This window comes from Rhipicephalus sanguineus, chromosome 10 (assembly GCF_013339695.2).
Source record: "Rhipicephalus sanguineus isolate Rsan-2018 chromosome 10, BIME_Rsan_1.4, whole genome shotgun sequence".
Classification (NCBI taxonomy): domain Eukaryota; kingdom Metazoa; phylum Arthropoda; class Arachnida; order Ixodida; family Ixodidae; genus Rhipicephalus; species Rhipicephalus sanguineus.
Window position 1 is genome coordinate 69,065,203 of NC_051185.1, and position 21,202 is coordinate 69,086,404.

Consider the following 21,202-nt stretch of genomic DNA (forward strand, 5'->3'; position numbering starts at 1 on the left):
TGTGTAGATTCATCGAATACTCATCGGCTGTTTGGAACTGTGTTGTAGAAACTAGTTCAGAACGTTGTATGAGACTCATTCGTCGCGCAGTGCAGATCGTCAAGAGCATTGCAATAACGCGATATATGAATATTTGTGTGTTTTCTTTTTGTTTTATTGTAAAGTTTTCATTTTTGTGTAAAATAAAATGCACATTTCTAATAATCAAGATGGCTGCCATGCAAAGTCCGGGACCCCCCCTGTTGGTTTGCTGGATTTACGCCACTGTTGGAGTGGTCGTTATGGTCAGCCGTGCTCCGCCGCCGCCATATCGGACGGAGCCCGACCTAATCGCCAGCCTTGATATGAAGTTTCGTGATGTTCCGTTATATGAAGCGACCGTTGGCCGGCGTGTGCAGTTTTTGCGGCATTTGCGTGTTGTGCACTCTTGTCGTCGTGATGGTTAACGGCACGCACAATTCGTACATCATGCAGCGGTGCACGGATACTTCCAGACCGAGTTCCGCAAGATCCTTTCATGATCCAAAAAACTATAGGTGAGTATGCGGTTTGCGTTCGCAGCCACACATATATACGCGTAGCTTCATTGCAGTTGGGCAACAGTTGTTTTTAAACATGGCTGAATGGACCTTTTTTACGGGTGCTTTCTGCGCATGCGCACCGGAAATACTTCGACGGCGCCGCCCCGAAACATTTTTGGTGGCGCACGGCCTCCGAAACCTGCCGGCGCGCAGTCTCGGAGGCCATGGTAACAAAGGAACGCACAAGCTCTCACGCTGTCGCGTCGACCGGAAAGCCACCATATTTGCTTTTGGCTCTCGCCGATAGGGGCGCTCTACCTGTCGTGAAAAAGGTCCATTGTGAAGAGCACGATGTTGCAGTTAATATCGTTGTACCAAGAAGCAGCGAAAATAGAGCACAAAAAAAGATCTATAGATCTTTTTTTCGTGGGTGCCGCCATATTGCCTCGCGGGCAGCGCCGTCTCTGGTCTGGCAACCCACTGGCATGTGCGAAGCTCCGTGTTTGTATGGAAGGTATACGCGTGGCTGCAGTTGCAGCCGGTTTTTTTTCACTCTGGCGCACTGAATTTCGTATCAAACGATGCGGTATACGTAGGAAATGAATCTGTGAGACGTCCTGAAACAGTTTGATCCGTTCAGGGTGGTCAATGATGTTCATATACGGCGACAAGAACGTGTCGCAAGTGGTCGATGTCATATATTTTCGACATTGTCTGTTGGAAAACCACGTGAATATTTCGACTTGTTCTAGCAGGGCGAACAAAGTGCCCCCACCCTTTGCAGATACAATGAATTTTTTTTCTTGGACTGTAGTCTTTTAGTTTTTTCATTCACGGTGTGTTTATGCTGTGGCACCCACTACCGCTCGTACATGCGGTTGTGCGCGAGCACGCAGTCTCGAATTCGTCGCGCGGACGGCATGTTTGTTGCTCTCGAACAGTTGCCTATCTTGTTTCTCAACTTTTAAGTGACCGCTTATTACTCGCTCAATTATTGGCCACCAGTGTGGACGAAGTTAGAGCAGTTTACAGGGATTTGCTGGTACATATAAAAACGATGCTGATGGATGACATGCCGTCGCGCTTCTTTTTCTTTTTCTATTAAGAGTCGTGATATTTGATTGGATTTAGGCGGCGATAAGATAAAGATGGTTAGAGTTTCTTCTGCCGGTGAGGCTCGAAGCGCGCCCGGGCTCGAGCCTTTAATCGGCATGGATGTAATTCGCGTTTTCTTTTTTTTTTGTAACCTCATCTACCAGATGTACTGTTCTTGCTAAGTTGTTGCTGTCGTTCGCAAAGCTAAGTAGCACAATTGACATTTCACTAAACACTAGACAAGCGTAACAACGTGATTTTTGTATCGCGCTTAGAAGTGAATTAATCATGTTGTATATCATTGCGCGACTTGTCGGACACGGTTCTTGACCACGCAAAACTTTGTCTTCCTGGGGTAGTTGGTGTACACACGAAGTGACAGAACTCTTTTTTTTTTTTTACTATTCGGTTTTCATATGGCTCATCGTATACGATACACCCCGCTGTCTTACGGGAGTTGTAACCTCACGACAAACATCTCGCCACATCCTTTTCATGTAGCATTCAGTGAATGTTCGGGTTTTACAAGGCTGGTACGGAGAACAAATTAAATGCATGGCGCCGGTTACCCCACTGGGAAGTGAGGGATTTCTCGTCCGTGCTAATACCGGTAAACATCAAGTGCAGCGATCACCGCGCAGAGCCAAGCTACGAAGCTAATTCTTAGACCAAACACATCATATTAAAATACAATAATAAAAGAAGCGAAAATAACTGAGGTCGCTACTCGAGTGGTACTTTGATGTTTTGCACTATACCGGACAGGGCCGTACTTGACCGCTTATGTTTGTTCGCAAATCTGGCCATATCCGATTGACATTTGACTGCATGGAACACTGGGAATTCCGAATATACTGCGGCACTTGCCGATTTAGAACCTGTAACGTAACACAAGCGATGTACCTTGAAGAGTGCGCACAACCGAAAACACCCCGCGCTTGGTGATACATGTCGCATACTTATTCAGACAGCAGTTTCCTTTTTTCAGTAGTGTTAGAACGACTAAATACGGCACAATGGTTTCCCGTTGACCTTTCGCTGGCTGGCATCACAATAAAAGATAACAAAACCCGCAGGCCGACCTAAACACGCAAAAATTGTTCGAAAGCGCCATTCATCCAAGCACCGGCCCGCACACTCCGCGCCGTCGTGCACGAGCCAGAAAGGAGGAAAGCGCTGGTTGCCAGTCCGGTCGTCCTCGCCCGATGCAACGGTCTATAGACAAGTAATAATTAAGTTTATATTCAAGCCCTTTTGCTTTTCTCATTGTTTCTCTGTGTACAGCGGATGATCTCTCAATCGCGGTGAATTTTTTTTTCCTTGTAAGAGCATCCTCGTGCTTGTGAAACACTTCTGTGCTTCATCGCTAAGAGCTGTCGAATACTATGTTTTATTTTGTTAAAGAACACTTCTACGCGAGGTCGCTTAGCGTTCTGCTTCTACAAAGCCCATTGGTTGTGTGGGGCCTAACGCTGACTTTACTAAAAGGTAGTCAATGAACGACACATATTTAACTTCATAATTCATGGCACGACAACTTGGTCATCCTTACATCAGTGTTCCGGTTTTTCACTGGTCAGCTGAGCCGAAATCACCGGCCCAACGGGGCCAGGCATACTTTGTCCGCGCTGAGAAGTCACCGGAAGTAGAATCCACACCATGTATTTTTTTTTCTTTATTGCCACTCTTTGACATATTATGTACACATACAAAGACTGCACAAAGCACACATACACAAAAGGCCTGACATTATGTTGTCGCCATTACGTCGTACAGAAAATGCCTCCGTCACGCTGGCCCGACGGTTCAGTAAAGAAACTTTAATACAGACAGAAGTTCGACACCGTGACGACACTCAGGAACACACTTCTTTAATGGGGTACCGAGACACAAATTTTCGCTTGTCGTTTTCTTGCGTCGAATGAAAGGCCAAGCCATCAAGAGCCTAGAAAATGCACTTCTAAGCGTGAGTGAATCCTGAAAAAGTTATGTTTTTAAAAGCTAGTTTCGCCTGCTACTACACCCTGACGTAACAACGCGGTGTGAGCTCCTCGTCACGTGCTCGGCCGCTCCGCACCATGGCTCGGTTGGTGATGCACAAGCGGACATTTTGAAAGTTTTGGTCCCTGACGTCTTCACAACTAGCCAGACTGCTGCGTGAAGTCGCCAGAATCAGTACTTCAGCCTGACGTCAAGCTAGTGTCGGTGTCGAAAGGTGCGCCATGAGAAAGTTGACTCTAATATCAAAATAAAATATTATTAGAATTCGCTCATCTTCACACTTGCTCAGAGCCGTCTCTGTATACAGTATGCCAGAGTAAACTTGCCTTCGAAAAATGGTGTCAGTACCCCTTTAAGTTCCTCAATACACCGCACCATAGATTGGCGAAAGTGCATGCGGGCTGGCTGGGCATCCGGGTAGCAATGGTAGCCCGGTATTCTGCAGCACCATAAGCAGTGGAGGCCTATAAGCATAAGCGCAGGCATACGTAAAGCATACGCTAAACTCAGCCCGATTTCTGCCAGTCCGCTTGCCGCATTCTCAACCAACTCAATATATACTGTAAAAACTGCGCGAAAAACGCGGACAAAGGGATAAACGGACGACACAAGCGCATACTAACAACTGAAAGTTTACTGAAAAACACAGAATATGAAGAGCAAATAAACCACGTGTGCAAGGTTAAACAACAGACAGTTACAAGTGCGCATCGAGATACGCAATCTCCGCCTCGTGCAACGCCACAGATGGCCTGGCAACACAACTATCTCCAGCTTTGAAGATCAAATACGCTTCAACAATCTCACTTATAGTACGTTCCTTGTGTCTTGCTAGAACTTTCGTTCCGCGGAAAAGCGGGCTGCACTTACAATCGCGACAGTGTAAAGACAGATTTGTAGAAGGCTGTCCTTTCATCGACAACCTGTGGTCATTCAATCTCTGATTAAGACAGCGGCCGGTCTGCCCGATATAACTGTTTCCACAGGAGAGAGAAACAGAATATACCACACCTTTGCAACATTCCGATAGGCCGTGCCTGTGTTTAACGCCGCACTCAAACCACTTTGGAGATGCACCCTCCGCGTTTCTTTCGACAGCCCCTCAACTCCTGCCTAACTTATTCCTCGCCGAAAATACCACGTGTACTCCGTACTTCGCGCCAACCTTCTAGAGGTGGTGCGAGACACCATGCAGGTAGGGGATGCTGACCAGTGCATTCTTATCCGGATCACTCGCAACAGGGGATGAACCTTTTCGCTCGGACTTCAGGTAGCGCAAAATCTTTTCACAAAGGCGGGCCAAAACAGGCCCAGGGAAGCGGGCGTCCCTAAGCCGCCCCACCTGCCTGTTGAAGCTTTCCGCAAGAAGGTGTGGGCATGTTTTCTTGAAGGCTGCGGTCAAACATGAAACAGCCACCCCGTTTTTCACTAGCTTAGAATGGCTGGAACGAAAATCCAAAATTGGCTTTTCGGAACGTGGTGAATAAATCCAGCAAACATGGGAGCCACCGAACCGAATGACCAAATCAAGAAACTGCATAGCACCCTCTTTGGGAACCTCAATAGTGAAGTTTAGACCACACCCTTTTTCCTTGAAAAGTTTCAGAGCGTCCACTTTAGCCCCAACACATCGACAGGAATCTACGAGAACAAGGTAATCATCAACATACCTAAATGTTCTTACAGCAATATCCATTAGGTCGGGTTCAATTCCCCTGTCCACTCTGCTCAAATAAATTTCGCTTAATACCGGGGCAACGCTGGACCCAATACAGACACCAGACTTCTGAGTGTAGACATTTCCACCCCAACCAATCACAGTGGACCGTAAGTACAAGTCTAACAGTTCCAGACCTGCCGCTGTCTTAATCAGAGATTGAATGACCACAGGTTGTCGATGAAAGGACAGCCTTCTACAAATCTGTCTTTACACAGTCGCGATTGTAAGTGCAGCCCGCTTTTCCGCGGAACGAAAGTTCTAGCAAGACACAAGGAACGTACTATACGTGAGATTGTTGAGGCGTATTTTATCTTCAAAGCTGGAGATAGTTGTGTTGCCAGGCCATCTGTGGCGTTGCACGAGGCGGAGATTGCGTATCTCGATGCGCACTTGTAACTGTCTTTTGTTTAACCTCGCACACGTGGTTTATTTGCTCTTCATATTCTGCGTTTTTAAATGCGAAGCATTTCTTAGCGAACTTCTGCGACTTTGAGCGAATCTATCTATCTATCTATCTATCTATCTATCTATCTATCTATCTATCTATCTATCTATCTATCTATCTATCTATCTATCTATCTATCTATCTATCTATCTATCTATCTATCTATCCGCCTACGATTTTGTGCTCTCCTGGCCGTTTCGTCAGTCGGAAGTATACCAAAATTGGTGTGTCATAACATGGCCTTATTACGAACATAAATGACAGGTCATATCATGAAAGTCATGACACGCATGTCATGAACAGCATGATTTACATTCCACGGCCTTTGGGCTCCCTGGCCGTTCCGTTAATCGGACGTATACCAAAATTGGTGTGTCATAACATGGCCTTATCACGAACATAAATGACAGGTCATATCATGAAAATCATGACACGCATGTCATGAACAACATGATTTACATTCCACGGCTTTTGCGCTGTTGCGGCCGTTCCGTTAATTTCATATATACCCAAAATTGGTACGGCGTGACAACAGTTCATGACGAACATAATGACAGGTCCTAACATGCAAATCATGACGCGCATGTCATGTGCAGCATGATTTACATGACATGGTCTCGGGGCGCTCGCGGCCGTTTAAATGAAGGGATACATACGAAAACTGGTATGACGAGAAATTTCTGTATGACGAACATAACTGACACGTGGTAACATGAAAATCATGATATGCATGTCATGTATGACATGATTTACATGCCACGCTCATGGCGCACTCGCGGCCGTTTCGCTAGATTGATATACACCAAAATTGGTATTGTGCGGCGTGACTTTATGAAGAACATGAATAACAGGTGGTAGCACGAAAACCATGACATCCATGACATGTATGTCATGATTTACATGCCACAGTACGGAAAGCAGAGCTAGTTGGTACGAATTCGTACCATGTACCCCGTGTTTTGATGACACAGCCATATTATTTCAGAATGGCGATCAAACAGCTAGAGAGGTAGCCGAAGCGTTTTTCATTTCACGGTTTAAAGATAAGTGCATAAGCCACCCATCTTTATCCCTGTCGGATAAGGAAATAGATTTGCTGGTCTCAGGGCTATGACTGGGAAAGTGAGAATTTTTTGTCTTTTTGAATTTTTTTGTTTTTGCTGTCGGACGGAGTCACTGCGCATGACCAATTGTTTGTTTGTATGTATATATGTGTGTTTCCGAAAAAATAAACGTCAGTTGAAAGTGAGCGCCTGTATCGTCTCTCTTGCCTGCTTGCCTGTGTCCCGTATTTTTTGCGCTATTGCACTATAAAGAATTACATGCCACGCTCATGGTGCATTCGCGTCCGTTTCGCTTGCGTAATATACACCAAAATTGGTTTTACGCGACACGACTGTATGACGAACGTAAGTGAGACGTGGTAACATGAAAATCATGAGATGCAAGTCATGTACGACCTGATTTACATGACATGCTCATGACGCACTCGTGCAGTTTCGCTAGCTTGTTATACACCAAGATTGGTATTGCGCGACGCGACTGCATGACGATCGTAAATTAGAGGTGGTAACATGGAAATCATGACATGCAGGTTAAGTATGTCATGATTTGCATTCCGCGCTCATGGTGCATTCCCGGCCGTTTCGCTAGATTGATATGCACCAAAATTGGTATTGCGCGATGTGACTGTATGAAGAACATGAATAACAGGTGGTAACATGAAAACTATGACATGCCTGCCATGTATGGGATGATTTACATGCTCTACTCATGGTGCATTCGCGGCCATTTCGCTCCTTTGATATACACCAAAATTGGTATTGCGCGATGTGACTGTATGACGAACATAAATGAGAGGTCTTAACATGCGAATCATGTTATGCATGTCATGTACGGTATGATTTACATGCCACTGTCATGGTGCACTTCCGGCCGTTTTGTTAACGTGATATATACCAAAATTGGTACGGCACGACACGAGTGCGTGATGAACATAAGCGACAGGTCATGCATTTATATACCAGAATATGCGCTTCATTGGCATGGTGTACACTAGATTGTGCGTGCATGCGTGCATGGCAAACGTGCGATATATGGTGGACTATATGCCATGGCATGAATGATTTCATTTGGCTCAAAGACAAACAAGGCGATGTATGCAGCTCTTTGCTGGCTGCTTCGCATTACATCGATTCCCACAATGCGTGGGATCTGCCGAATTTTCAATAAACTTTCAGTTGTTAGTATGCGCTTGTGTCGTCCGTTTCTCCCTTTGTCCACGTTTTTCGCGCAGTTTTTACAGTATGCATTACCAACTCGCCCAACAGTCTGTTCTTCCAACTCAATATATTCAGTAAAACTTCTTTTGGGCCTAGTTGGTTCATAATCCTAGAGGTACATTTACAGCGCAAACGTAAAGACGCACCACGGCGCGTCTTTACGTTTGCGCTATAAATGTACCTCAATATATTCAATTCTTCATGCTCTGTACCTTTTGCGCTGTATTGTTGTATTGCGTTATGGTCGTTACCGACCATAACGCACTGCGCTGGCTTTCGTCACTTAAAAACTTATCGGGTCGCCTTGGTCGCTGGGTGCTTCGCTTGCAGGAGTACGATTTCGATGTCACCTACAGGTCTGGAAAGAAGCACCAAGACGCCGATGCCTTATCACGCTGCCCTCTGCCCAGCGAAGATAACCAACCATCGTCGCTCTAAAACGACACCGCCTTTCCAGTCGCAACGCTAAGTTGGCTATTATCCGGCACCCCATCCGTCCTCGTTTCGCACCAACGCGTCGACCCTTACTGCCGCACTATTGTTGAACGCATCAACGGCTATTGCAATTTTTCTAGTATTCTGTACCCACTCCTGCGATAGCGTATCAAGGCTGCAGTATGTTAAAATAAATAAAGAAAGAAAGAAATAACGGGAACAGCCAGCAGGGCAAGAAAACCTGTGGAAGCCACGACTGCGTTTGCAGAAGACTCGCAGCCTTTGAGTAGGGCTGCGGCTTTCACAGCTCTGGTCACCGCTGCCTTGGCCGTCTTCATCGACAGGGGGCAGGACGAGTTGAATGCCTTGTCGAAGCAGGCAATCTCCGAGGGATTTTTACTGAAACAAACATCAGAGAAAAATTTGTGGCGAGGTTCCTTGTTGCGGACTGTCGCAATGTGCAAGGCATTTAATAGAGGGAGGCTCGGCGGAAAGTAACTCCCTATTAATTGTTTGTAATATTTAACCAATTTTGATGAAACAAAAAGCGTTTTGTTTATTACAGTCGGAGAACTGTTATGTATTGCAAAAAATTCGCGTAAGCACCACCGCTATTCACAAATCTTTTTATAAAAGATTGGAGGTGTTTGCCGCACACTTCTGCAAACGTTCCTCGGAGTTCGCAGAAACTCTAACAACGAGATTCCAATTCCGCAATCGACTTTCCGCATTTGGTATTGGAACTGTAGATCGTACAGACACCGACTGGCAAATCTGGCAAATCGACTGGCACAGCAAGATCGACAGGTTGGAGCGCCTTCAGAAACGAGCTAGAAGATGACGACGCAATAGCTGACATCGACGCCTGGCTTACAAAGGTTCCGGATACCGCTCAGCCGTGCACCAAAGTCATGTAACTTAACGAGGACAACCCCGCAATAGACTCCCATTTACTACACCTCTGGGAGGCCAGAAGAGCCTTGCTAAAGGGATGGAAAAGGAAAAAACGCAACAAAAACTCGGAAAGAGAATTTCCTTATTGACAGAGCTGTCGCAACAGTATGCTGAACAACTAGCAAGACACAAATGGCGCGACTTCTACGATAATCTCCAAGGTACGCTCAGCACCAAGCAGACGTAGCGCCTGTAGCGCGCTCTCCTCGACGAGGGCTCCACCAAGACGCAGCAGCGGCAGCGCATCCGTAGACTAACACACAACTACGACGCCTCGGAGGAAGACTTACTGCCTGAACTACGCAACAAGCTCCGCGGCCCCGTCCAATCAGCGACAGTCCCACCACCGCACAAAAAATATGAAGGAATAGCCAACGCTGACTTTGACAGGCCCTTCACACCAGCAGAGCTCCAAGCAGCCGTTTCTAAGCTCAAGAAAAACATGAGTCCGGGCAAAGACAGTATAGTGAACAAGCACCTCCGACAGCTATCCAATCAGGCTTTGACTGCGATCCTACGCTACTACAACGAGTGCTGGGGAAAGGGAAAACTTCCTGCCGTGCGGAAGCATTCGCGGGTGATCATGATACCTAAGCCCCATAACCCATAGCTGTTGAGAACTTAAGGCCCATTTCCCTGACTTCGTGCGTTGGAAAGCTGTTTGAGCGTATGATACATGACAGGCTCACGTCACACCTTGAAGACAACGGGTACTACCCAAACAACATGATCGGATTCCGCCAGCTTCTTTCTACGCAGGACGTCCTCTTACTCCTGAAAGAAGATCTAGTTGACCACCTGAGCAAGAACAGCAAGTCGTGCGTCCTTGCCATCGGTGTCAAGAGCGCCTTCGACAATGTTAGCGATAAAGCCATGCTACAGGATCTCGAAGACACCGGCTGCGATTCAAAGACCTATCGCTATGTTCGAAACTTTCTCACCGGTCGTACGGCTACGGCGGGAATATCCAACCTACGGAGTAACAAATTTGAGCTGCCGGACAGGGGCACACCTCAAGGCTCTGTCGTGTCACCACTTCTATTTAACGTACCCCGGCTTCTCGAAAACATGCCGGGCCTGCGTCACGCCCCCTATGCTAACAATACTACGCTGTGGACGCGGCGCAAGAGGACAGGAGAGCAAGAAAGCTGCCTTCAGGAAGCGGTCCACGTCATCGAGAAATACCTTTACAGATGCTGCCTCTGTTGCGCACCTGAAAAATGGAATTACTCGTACACAAGGCCCGCACGAGTGGAAGACCTCCAACCTGTGAAGCACCAGATCCGTGCGTCACCCTCCACGGGGTGCAAATACTGAAGGTCGCCTCGCTTCGAGTACTCGGCTTGCAGCTGCACCGCGACGGATCAGGGGCCGCCACGCTTCCTCGACTTCAACACACGATTTTCCAACTCACGCACCTCGTAAGGGGATTCGCCAACCGACGTAGTGGTCTGAAGGATCAAGATACCCTAGGAGTCGTGCAAGCTCTTCTAAACAGCATAATCACTTACGGAACCCCGTACCTCGCTTTCAAGACATCTAAAGTCGACAAGCTGAATGTGCTCATCCGCAAATCTACGAAGCACGTCATGGGGCTACCTCCTATGACGTCGACCACCAGACTCCCTAGAAGGGGGGTACACAACACCTGGCAAGAGCTAGTAGAAGCACAACGGACCGGTCAATTCGAGAGACTGAGGCTCACGTCGACAGGCAGATCGGTCCTTGCGCGCCTGGGCTATGGGGAGCGCTACACCTGTGAGGCGGACCGCAAAGTGAAGGTACCGCCATACCTCCGAGACTCACTGAGCATCGCTCAAGTGCCGCGTAATGTGCATCCCGAGTATCATCGGAAACGACGGATCGCTCGAGTCGACACGATCCGAAGACGACACCAGCACGACTCAGACGCTCGCTACGTCGACGTGGCTAAATACCCCAGCACAACGCAGGAGGAAAGGAGCTGGCATCTGCCACCGTCAGGAAGCGGAGCTCCGAGGCAGCGGAAGAAGCGGCGATCGCCCTCGCCTCAACGACAAGCACGGACGCGCTCGTAGTCTTCACAGACTCCCAATCTGCTGTCCGCGATTACACGCGAGGCCGAATCTCAATCGAGCACTGAAAATTCCGAGTAAGAGTAGCACGGCGCTTCCTTACACTTGCGTAGTGTGGGTGCCGGGGCACGAGGGACTCGAGGGAAACGAAGCGGCTCACACCGCGGCCCGCGGTCACGTGAACCGGGCCTCCTTTACCGCCTCACTCGAACCGCAGTTAGCCAGCGCTGCAGCAGAAGTGGAGGCCGTACCACCGACGTATAACGCCATACTGCAACACCATTGCCGAGCTCGCAGGGTGTACCTGCCACCTCACCCCAAGCTGACTAAGGAAGAAACCACAACGTTCCGAAGACTTTAAAGCAACTCGTACACGCACGGTATCAACCACACCGCATCTACCCGACGCCTCATGCATGCACTGCCCGATATGCGACGTTCCCGACACACTGGCACGCCTAATACTCGAGTGCCCGGGGCGCCACCAAGATGCCGATAGCAAGCCCGCAACGACCGCACGCATCGACCTCTTCGCCGAGACGTGGGAGGTCAAGATCTCCCACGGGACCTAGAAGACCAACGAGGACTCGTCGCCAGGGCCCGGGAGGCGATCGCGGCCAAAGGATTCCTGGACTGAGAGGCCCTCCCACCTAGGGTGACCCCGAGCTTACGAGCTGGGGAACACTGCTTCGGCAAATTAGAAGTTTATTTCATCACCATCATTGCTAAATTCGCTCCTCGAATTCATCAATACGCTTTTCGTGTTGTGTGATGAGCTTTCACTCTATCCCACTCCATTACGAACAAGTCGCTGGGCTTGTTCCTATTGCGTTAGTATAGAAGTAGATAGGGCTTCTGAGCTTACGGATGCCATTCCGAAGGGACCAGCGCAAATAAGCACACCGATAATAGGTCATGAAACGTACTCTTCTGTCCCCGTTTTTACGTTATCCCTGCCAAAATGTCTCCAACAGGGCCCGCTTTGCTTCGATGTGGACCTCTGTCGAGGGTTGCATACAATGTCCATTGAGTGGCAACGCGCACGATCGTATGCGTGTTTTCTTTGTACAGCTCTATCTGATTTTCATCTTGCCTTTCTAGCAGGCTCTTGACCCAGTATAATACAACAACCAATCAAAGAGAGACAGAGAAATTAGGCAAAGGCGGGGAAGTAAACCAGAATTGAAACATCCGGTCTGCTACGCTACACTAGGGAGCAGGTACAATAAAGATGGAAAGGGGAGCGGAATTAAAGAAGAGCAGCCGCGCAAAAACAAACAAACAGACAGGAAACATAAAGGAAATGTGAGAAGCGGGAGTACTACAATCTGCCCAATAGTCCACTTCCACGCAGCCTCACTACCTTTATCTTTTTCTTTCGTCTCTCTGTCTCCTTGACCCATGTAAGTGTTTCTTAACTCAAAGGAATGTATATTGAAATGGCGTTCAATTCCGGGGCTGTGAAAACATTGAGTGCGATGGGCCGAAACTCACTTGCAGCGAGGCGTCGGGACAGGTGACTTCCCGGCATCTTGTGGATTGGACGTTGGCATCAACGCTCTTGCGCACTCTTCCAACTTCTCCCTGCTTAAGCACTTGATGGCGTCGTGAGATTCTGCGAGTTGTATTGCAAAGAGGCAAACAAAAAAAAAAACATTTACGCGTGGCTTGATGAAGATGGTGGAGATGGTGACAACAATGATAACAGCACCAGCAACCGCGACAAGAGCAAGGGTGACAACAATGTACTCCCTCAGCGCCGCAACATGATATATAGCTCCGTTTACGGCGGAGCTATATATCTGTGCCGTTGTAGTAGTAGTGGTAGCGTCAAGCAGGTCACGTGACCAGAGGGGGAGCGAATAAAGAACTATAAGTGACACGAAATGACGATGATGATGCTCAAAATGATGACGAATATCAAGATGATGATGACGATAATAATGATACATGTGATATCGCTAGACAATCTTGTGGTTGATATCAATAACAAAAAAGAGTAAAGAACCAAATGATAATTGCTGTAGGACACGCCGCTGCGCTTTTGGCCTGTGTAATTTCTTTAGCCCAGTCATATAATGCTGTTTTTGGTCGAATCACGAGTAAACCAGTCCAAAATGTGTACAAACTATAGCGAAAAAGGAAAAAACGTTCTGACGAAGAAAAAAGTCGCACGATCACCTGTGCTTTTGTTTAAAGGAGCGGTGACACAAAAATTCGGACACAATTTGACTGTTGCATCACACTTATGGGTGCATATAGGGGCCATCCATACAATATCAGCCACAAGTACAGCTTAAAAGTATTGTGAGTTTTGAAGTTCGTGAAAGTGCCGAATCGGAAATAGAAGCAAAAAGCGATGATGTCATCGAGCGGGGCCGTTTTGTAAACAACGTACGTCACGAGTTCTGACCGGGTTACCGGAGGCGTGTACGAGACGGACAACGCTGGTGGCGACACCTGATGATGCACAGCCTAACCAGAGACCTACAAAATAGCACTGCAGCGACTTGCCCGCTTACTGACGCTGGGTAAAGCATTAGCAGTGAGATAATTAGCTGCTCACAATATTCTCATTGCTTTCTTTTTTTTTGCGACAAGAACAACAACGCGACGGAGAAAACAGAAAAAAAAAGTTATTGTAGTTGGGCAAAACGCCACAAGATGTTGCTACCGGCTCCGCGGATGCTGCTACATGCTGCAGCTGTCAACAGCTCCGGTAACCAGGTATCCGCAAACGTTAGGAAGTCTAAAGACAAAACTAAAGCTCTCTACTGCAGGGATTGTATTGCGTAGTGGACAGATAAGGGCTTCGGCGTTCCGACGTGCGTATACGTGGCATTGGTATGCCTTGAAAACGCAGCGTTGCCCAATCTAAATACGAGTCAGTAAAGCGTACATCACGTCACTTGCATGTTACACATAAACACTGTTACAGAGAGACAATGTAGCGATTTCACTGCTTCCTTCGTCACTTCTCAACCTGCTACTTTACAAATGACCGAAGCGAAAATGTTTCAACACGTCTAATGCAGCGGCTTCTTCAAGGCTCATGGAAAACGTCGCCTCAGTTGGACGACAACGACAAGAACAAAATCGTAGCCACCGGCGAGATTCGCGAAGTGATACGAGCTTTTCTGACTGATTTTTACGCAACTTCCAGCTCTTTCGTCCATCGCCGCACTAGATCAGCAACGTTGTTCGACGATTCAAGAAACAAGCACCAGCAACGCTCAATGCAGCAGACGAAACAGCAGCGCTGACAACATGGCAGAAGCTGGCCAGTGATATCACTGGCTCTCGCGGTCACCGATTTGTGACCGCAATGAAGTTCCTGTCTGTCGAAAATGCGTACAGCTTAATTTGCACATCCATCCATCCATCCATCCATCCATCCATCCATCCATACATACATACAATGATTTGTGATAGTATTTGTGAACGAGTAGGCCGACTACGTCACGGGGGGATAGATATTCTTCAAATATTCTGACCATTTGTGACAACTCAGAATGCAACCCCGGGGCCTTACACTAAGACTACTAATAAATCGTACACGTATCTGAAGGCTATCAGGACTTGGATTCCTCCTGGTAACCGCTGCTGTGAGACTGTCTCGTTTTGCTTCAACCACGCCGACCCACAAAGGCGCGATGCATGACCCAACAGACACACCCTTGTTCGGAATGTAAACATAATAATTTACTTGTACATAAGTGCATTCAAGATAAAATCGCACCTCATTGAAGAAATCTAAATCTAAACATAATAATTTAGCTGTACATAAGTGCATTCCAGATAAAATTACACTTAAATGGGGAAATTTCACAAGCTTAACAGTGCTTGCTTTTGAAAATAATTATCACCCATGCCCTAAATTTTTTAATGATCTTTATTATTCGCTCCCAAATAACGCGCCGTTGAAATCCATCAGTGAAAGTATTGAGCTCCAGTGTTGCCAGACCATCTTCTTTTTACTTGCTGCAACAGGCGAAAGTTAAATAAATGGAAAAGGCTGTGCCCCAACATTGCGAAAAAGCAGTGTACGCGTTGGTATTTATTGATATGCATAAAAAATATTAGTTATTCCTACTTGAAAGCGAACGTTTAGTTAGTATATCCAAGGTAGTCTCGCAGCCACACTTCTGACACACCCGCTTTACCTTACTGAGGCGGTCATTTGCAAAGGAAGGTTGAAGGAAGCTTTTTAGAATACGCTGACCCCCTCAAGGAGCTCCTTAAGATAAAACACCATGAAGGGATCCTCACGTAAGGTAAGGAAATGGCCTGTGGTAAGGAGCGTTTCAGAATACGGGCCTAAGAAATTTCCAGTGACAACGTAGCCGCAGCAAGCACAGCAACGGGTTAATTGACAAAACATGGCAGAGACCTTCAACCAGCAGTGGGCGTAACCCAGTGGATGATTATGATGATAAAACACTTCACTTAAGTGAAGTTCGTGACCATATTTTCTGTGTTTTCTTTTTTTTCCCCTTCCACTTCATATTGATACCACAGCCGCCGCAGCGCGGCTGCATGAAAGACGAGGAAGACGACGTCGCTTCTCTGTTTGTTGCAGGACTGCCGCCATCTTGTCCGCTCTGCGCTGTTTTAACTATTTAATAAATAGTTACTAAGCTACCCGTAACAATATGCACCCACCTTTCAGTGAGTTAACATCGCAGACAATGTTGCGCATCTCCTCGTATCCTCTCTCCTGGATCCTGCGGTCACCAGTCACCGCTTCAGAGCAATTGTCCAGATGTTGGTGACACGGTAGCTTTCCTTTGATGAGGCTTCAATTTAAAAAAGATTGCGAAGCGACAGATTAGAATCCTGCACAGCTTTCCCAGGGTAGCCATTCTCGCGATGTCGATAGAAAATTTTCGCCCCACTCTCATCAAATTCGTATGAGCGATCGACTTACTGATTCATTGAAAATATGATAAGCGAACTTTGGTCAGTGTACAGCATTAAACGTCACCACACACGACGTACGGAAGCTCGTTGTTAGGCCTGCAAGTGGATATTTACGCACTATAAAAATCCGCTATATGACACACACAAACACACACACATATATAAAAGAAGGAAGGGAATTTTCGGGGGCTTGTTTCATTGTTTGACAGAACCTTAACGAAAACCAGCAGATAATGAAGCCAAGGGTGGTATAGGGGACGTTAATTGTACTCCTTTAAATGTATTGTTATAATTGTGATACAGATGTGAAGGAAGCAAAGTGGACGAAAAGATAACTTACCGCCGTATGCTGAAATAAATATATCAAACAGCCACACAATACCTGCAACCTCTCTTGAGCCCCTCCTCGTCGTAATCGCCTTCTGGGGTAGGCTTAAACTCCTCCCGCCATAAAAAGCCCATATAATTTATGTAGCAATCCGTCACCCAGCTCGGCTCACATCTGTCAACAGCTGAAAAAAAAATGACGAGAAATAGAGCCTCCTGTTTCTGGATACCTACTCAGCAGTCAGATAAGAATATCTGATTGCTCATGCACATTTGTGCTTCAGGAATGTCTTGAAATAAAAGGGCCTGCTGTCTTCGGCTAGAGTGATCAGCTTTCATATTAAAGTGGGTAGGTTACTGTAATCGTATGTACGTGTGTACAATAAGTACATTAATGTATGTATGTATGTATGTATGTATGTATGTATGTATGTATGTATGTATGTATGTATGTATGTATGTATGTATGTATGTATGTATGTATGTATGTATGTATGTATGGATGGATGGATGGATGGATGGATGGATGGATGGATGGATGGATGGATGGATGGATGGATGGATGGATGGATGGATGGATGGATGGATGGATGGATGTGCAAATTAAGCTGTACGCATTTTCGACAGACAGGAACTTCATTGAAACACTTGCTCATGTTGGGGTTCTGTCTGCATGGGCGTCGGCAGGTAGTTGCAAGAAGGCCACCTGCCACACCGCCCCCTCCTCACCCAAGCGTCACGCCAGTACTTGCCTCCCATCCAAGCCACACTAGCGCTCCCTCTTCCCCCAAGGGTGATGCTGCACGGGTTCGCACCCTTCAAGACGAAATCCTGCCGACGCCCATGTCTATGTATATGCCGTCTTTTTCCGATAACCTGAAATTATCGTTACGTACTCAAAACATATCCTTATATTCGTAGCACTAACCTTGCCCTGTAGCCGTCGACAAGGAGATGATCAATAAGCACGCCACAGTGACGACCGCCGCAGTTTCTTTCCGTGCAAAGGTGCGTCTTGACTCCATGCTCGCCGGGTGCGTAGTCGCTCACAGCAGCTTTGAATCTCGGGGGAAAAGCTGTATACGCCGCCCTTCTGCAGACTCTGCAGAGATACGGACGCAACTGTGAGCAGCGAAATACGGGGCCCGGTTTCAAAGGTCGTGAACCGATTGCAGTGTTATCGTGTCAGTCATATGCATGCACTGAAGCTCGTTGCCGAATGTGCGAGGTAATGCAATTTTACTTTAACATTTTGTAGTTAGTCCGGGAATATCACGCCGCCAACGCCCTTCCTTGCCCACAACATCCACGTCATTCTTTCACGACACAACATAGCGGCGTAATGTCGGAAATTGTGGTGACGGGAGGGAAGGAAGAGTGCTGTTTCCCCGGTACTGCTTTATAAACATGTTCCTTTCGACGCAAGAACTCAAAAAATGAAAGGAAGCACTCAGAGGGATGAGAGGAAAGAAAACGAGAAACTTATTTTTAAGTTGCTTTGCAAGAGTCATTGCACTCATACATTGGTGTCAAGACATCACTTGGAAAACTGCATGCCCTGAACGTTAGACAGTTGTTATAGTGCAAATTCAGGACAAGCACAAAAGGTACACGATGCAAAAGCAAGAGTGATGTTGCTGCGATGTAAGGGCAAGAGTGATGTTGCTGCTATACACAGACTTCCGGCTAAACCACGCAAAACACGTGGCACCATTATACGCTTTGCACGCCTAGAACTTCGCGACACTTGGCTTGCAAATAAGAAGCAACTAAAGGACCACAGACACATTTTTTTTTTGTGAGAACATAACACGGCTATCACGCACCGTCCTATCAAAGACAAAGGAGTGGGCCCAGATTTCAGGATACGCTTACGTATGGCACTCAAACGGAAATGTTCTGGTGCACAGAAAGAGCGGTGACCGTGCTGTGGTCATACGCAGTGAGGATGACCTTGTCACTCTTGTGGCCTTGAAGTGATAGCGTGAGAAGTGATGGCTAAAGGGGTATCGGGTTCATTAAACCAAGATGGCGACCCTGCAGTTCAACTTTTCTCGTGATGTCGCAACTTTAAAGAACCAGTGTCCTCTTTCTATTTTCCATCTGAATGTAAGGAGTTTAAAAAATAAATTTGATGATGTTATATTATACCTATCCGATCTGAAACACCGCTTTGACGTATTTTGCTTTAGTGAAACATGGCTTACATCAGAGGATGAATCTGTTCTAATTTCCGGATATGACTGTGTGTCTACACATCGAACGAAGAAGCGTGATGGCGGCATTGCTATTTATGTACGTTCTGATTTGTCATATAGTACAATTCCTCATCTTAAAGCTGTTAATGAATTCTATGAATGTATTGGTATTCAGGGCATGAAAACATTGATTGCACTTGTCTATCGTCCACCTTCAGGGTCACTCAGCGTGTTTTTGGAATTTACTGAAAAATTATTTGAAATAGGCACTCAACTCAAACTTGATACAACCTTAATAGGCGACTTTATCATAGACGCTTGTCCGACCAATCTTGATTTTAAGCGTTTTCAAGAAATTTTTTAATCATCATCATCATCATCAGCCTGTCTACGCCCACTGCAGGGCAAAGGCCTCTCCCATGTTCCGCCAATCAACCCGGTCCTGTGCTTTCTGCTGCCACGTTATACCTACAAACTTCTTAATCTCATCTACCCACCTAATTTTCTGTCTCCCCCTCACGCGTTTGCCATCTCTTGGAATCCAGTCAGTTACCCTTAATGACCACCGGTTATCCTGCCGACGTGCTAAGTGCCCGGCCCATATCCATTTCTTCTTCTTGATTTCAACTATGATGTCCTTAACCCCCGTTTGTTCCCTGGCCCACTCTGCTCTCTTCCTGTCTCTTAAGGTTACACCTATCATTCTCCTTTCCATCGCTCGCTGCGTCGTCCTCAATTTAAGTTGAACCCTCTTTGTAAGCCTCCAGGTTTCTGATCCGTAGGTAAGTACCGGTAAGATGCAGCTGTTATATACCTTCCTCTTGAGAGATAGTGGTAGATTACCATTCATGGTTTGATAATGCTTGCCGAATGAGTTCCATCCCATCCTTATTCTTCTAGTTATTTCACTCTCGTGGTATGGCTCCGCAGTTACTACCTATCCTAAGTAGACGTACTCCTTTACAACTTCCAGTGTCTCGCCACCTATCGCAAAGCGCTGTTCTCTGGCAAGATTGTTCCACATTACTTTAGTTTTATGCATATTAATTTTCAGACCTACTCTTCTACTTTCCGTATCCAGTTCAGTAATCATGAGCTGTAATTCGTCTCCCTCGTTACTCATCAATGCAATGTCACCGGCGAATCGCAGGTTACTGAGATACTCTCCATTAACTGTTATCCCTAATTCTTCCCAATCTAGGGCCCTGAAAACCTCCTGTAAACACGCGGTGAATAGCATTGGAGAGATCGTGTCTCCCTGCCATACGCCCTTCTTTATTGGGATTCTGTCGCTTTCTTTATGGAGGACTATAGTGGCTGTGGATCCGCTGTAGATTTCTTCCATTATGTTTATATAGGCTTCGTCGATGCCCTGATTCCGCAGTCCCTGCATGACTGCTGATGTCTCCACCGAATCAAATGCCTTCTCGTAATCTATGAAGGCTATGTATAGGGGTTGGTTGCATTCCGCGCATTTCTCTATCACCTGATTGATAGTATGAATATGGTCTATTGTTGAGAAGCCTGTACGAAATCCTGCCTGGTCCCTTGGTTGATTGAACTCTAATGTCGTATTAATTCTGTTAGCAATTACTTTTGTAAATAGCTTGTAGACAACGGACAGTAAGCTGATAGGCCTGTAATTTTTCAGGTTCTTGACGTCCCCTTTCTTATGGATCAAGATGATGTTGGCATTCTTCCAAGATTCTGGTATCCTCCCCGTCGAGAGACACTTTGTATACAGGGTGGCCAGTTTCTCTAACATAATCTCTCCACCGTCCTTCAACAGGTCTGCTGTTACCTTTTTTTTTTTTGCGACATAGACTTGCCCTTAAGGCATAATATTTGTTTTGTATATTTGTGTTAAATGTGCGCCGTTAGGCCGGTGTTGTGTATGAAGTGAAGAAGTGTCTTGTGGAATGTGTTGTCATGTATCCATCGGTCATAACTGTTTGTGTCACTGTAGCGAAGACCAGCTTGCAGGAGATGACGGTAGCGTTCCGACTGTAATCCTTGGCATGTCCATATAAGGTGGTATGCATCTGCTTGTATCACCGGAACAGAACAGTACGGGCATGTAGAACCAACTGGTAAATGCGACCAGTTCCATGTTGAAATAACAGCCGGTGTAAGGGCCACCCCTGCCCGAAGCCTCCTAAGCACAACTTCCTCCGCCCTAGTAAGGTGAAGGGGGAGAGAGCAGACACACGGTGGGATAAGAGCGCGTGTATCCTGCCGGAGAACATTTTT

General features: G+C 46.6%; 1 protein-coding gene and 1 long non-coding RNA gene across 4 annotated transcripts in view; both read right to left on the reverse strand.

Moving 5' to 3' along the window:
• LOC125760020 (uncharacterized) overlaps nt 1–21,202 on the reverse strand; it is a 155,008-nt gene that overhangs the window by 113,226 nt on the left and 20,580 nt on the right. The window lies entirely within an intron of this gene.
• The window catches only part of LOC119372082 (uncharacterized), a 139,852-nt gene that overhangs the window by 98,135 nt on the left and 20,515 nt on the right, over nt 1–21,202 (reverse strand). For all 3 annotated transcript variants that reach the window (XM_049419596.1, XM_049419595.1, XM_049419594.1), the window contains exons 2-5: nt 17,683–17,856; nt 16,810–16,939; nt 16,170–16,303; nt 13,002–13,122 (exon numbers count right to left, since the gene is read on the reverse strand). In XM_049419596.1, coding sequence (XP_049275553.1) covers nt 13,002–13,122; nt 16,170–16,303; nt 16,810–16,939; nt 17,683–17,779 — 482 coding nt within the window. In that variant the 5' untranslated portion in view covers nt 17,780–17,856. The remainder of the gene's footprint in view (nt 1–13,001; nt 13,123–16,169; nt 16,304–16,809; nt 16,940–17,682; nt 17,857–21,202) is intronic.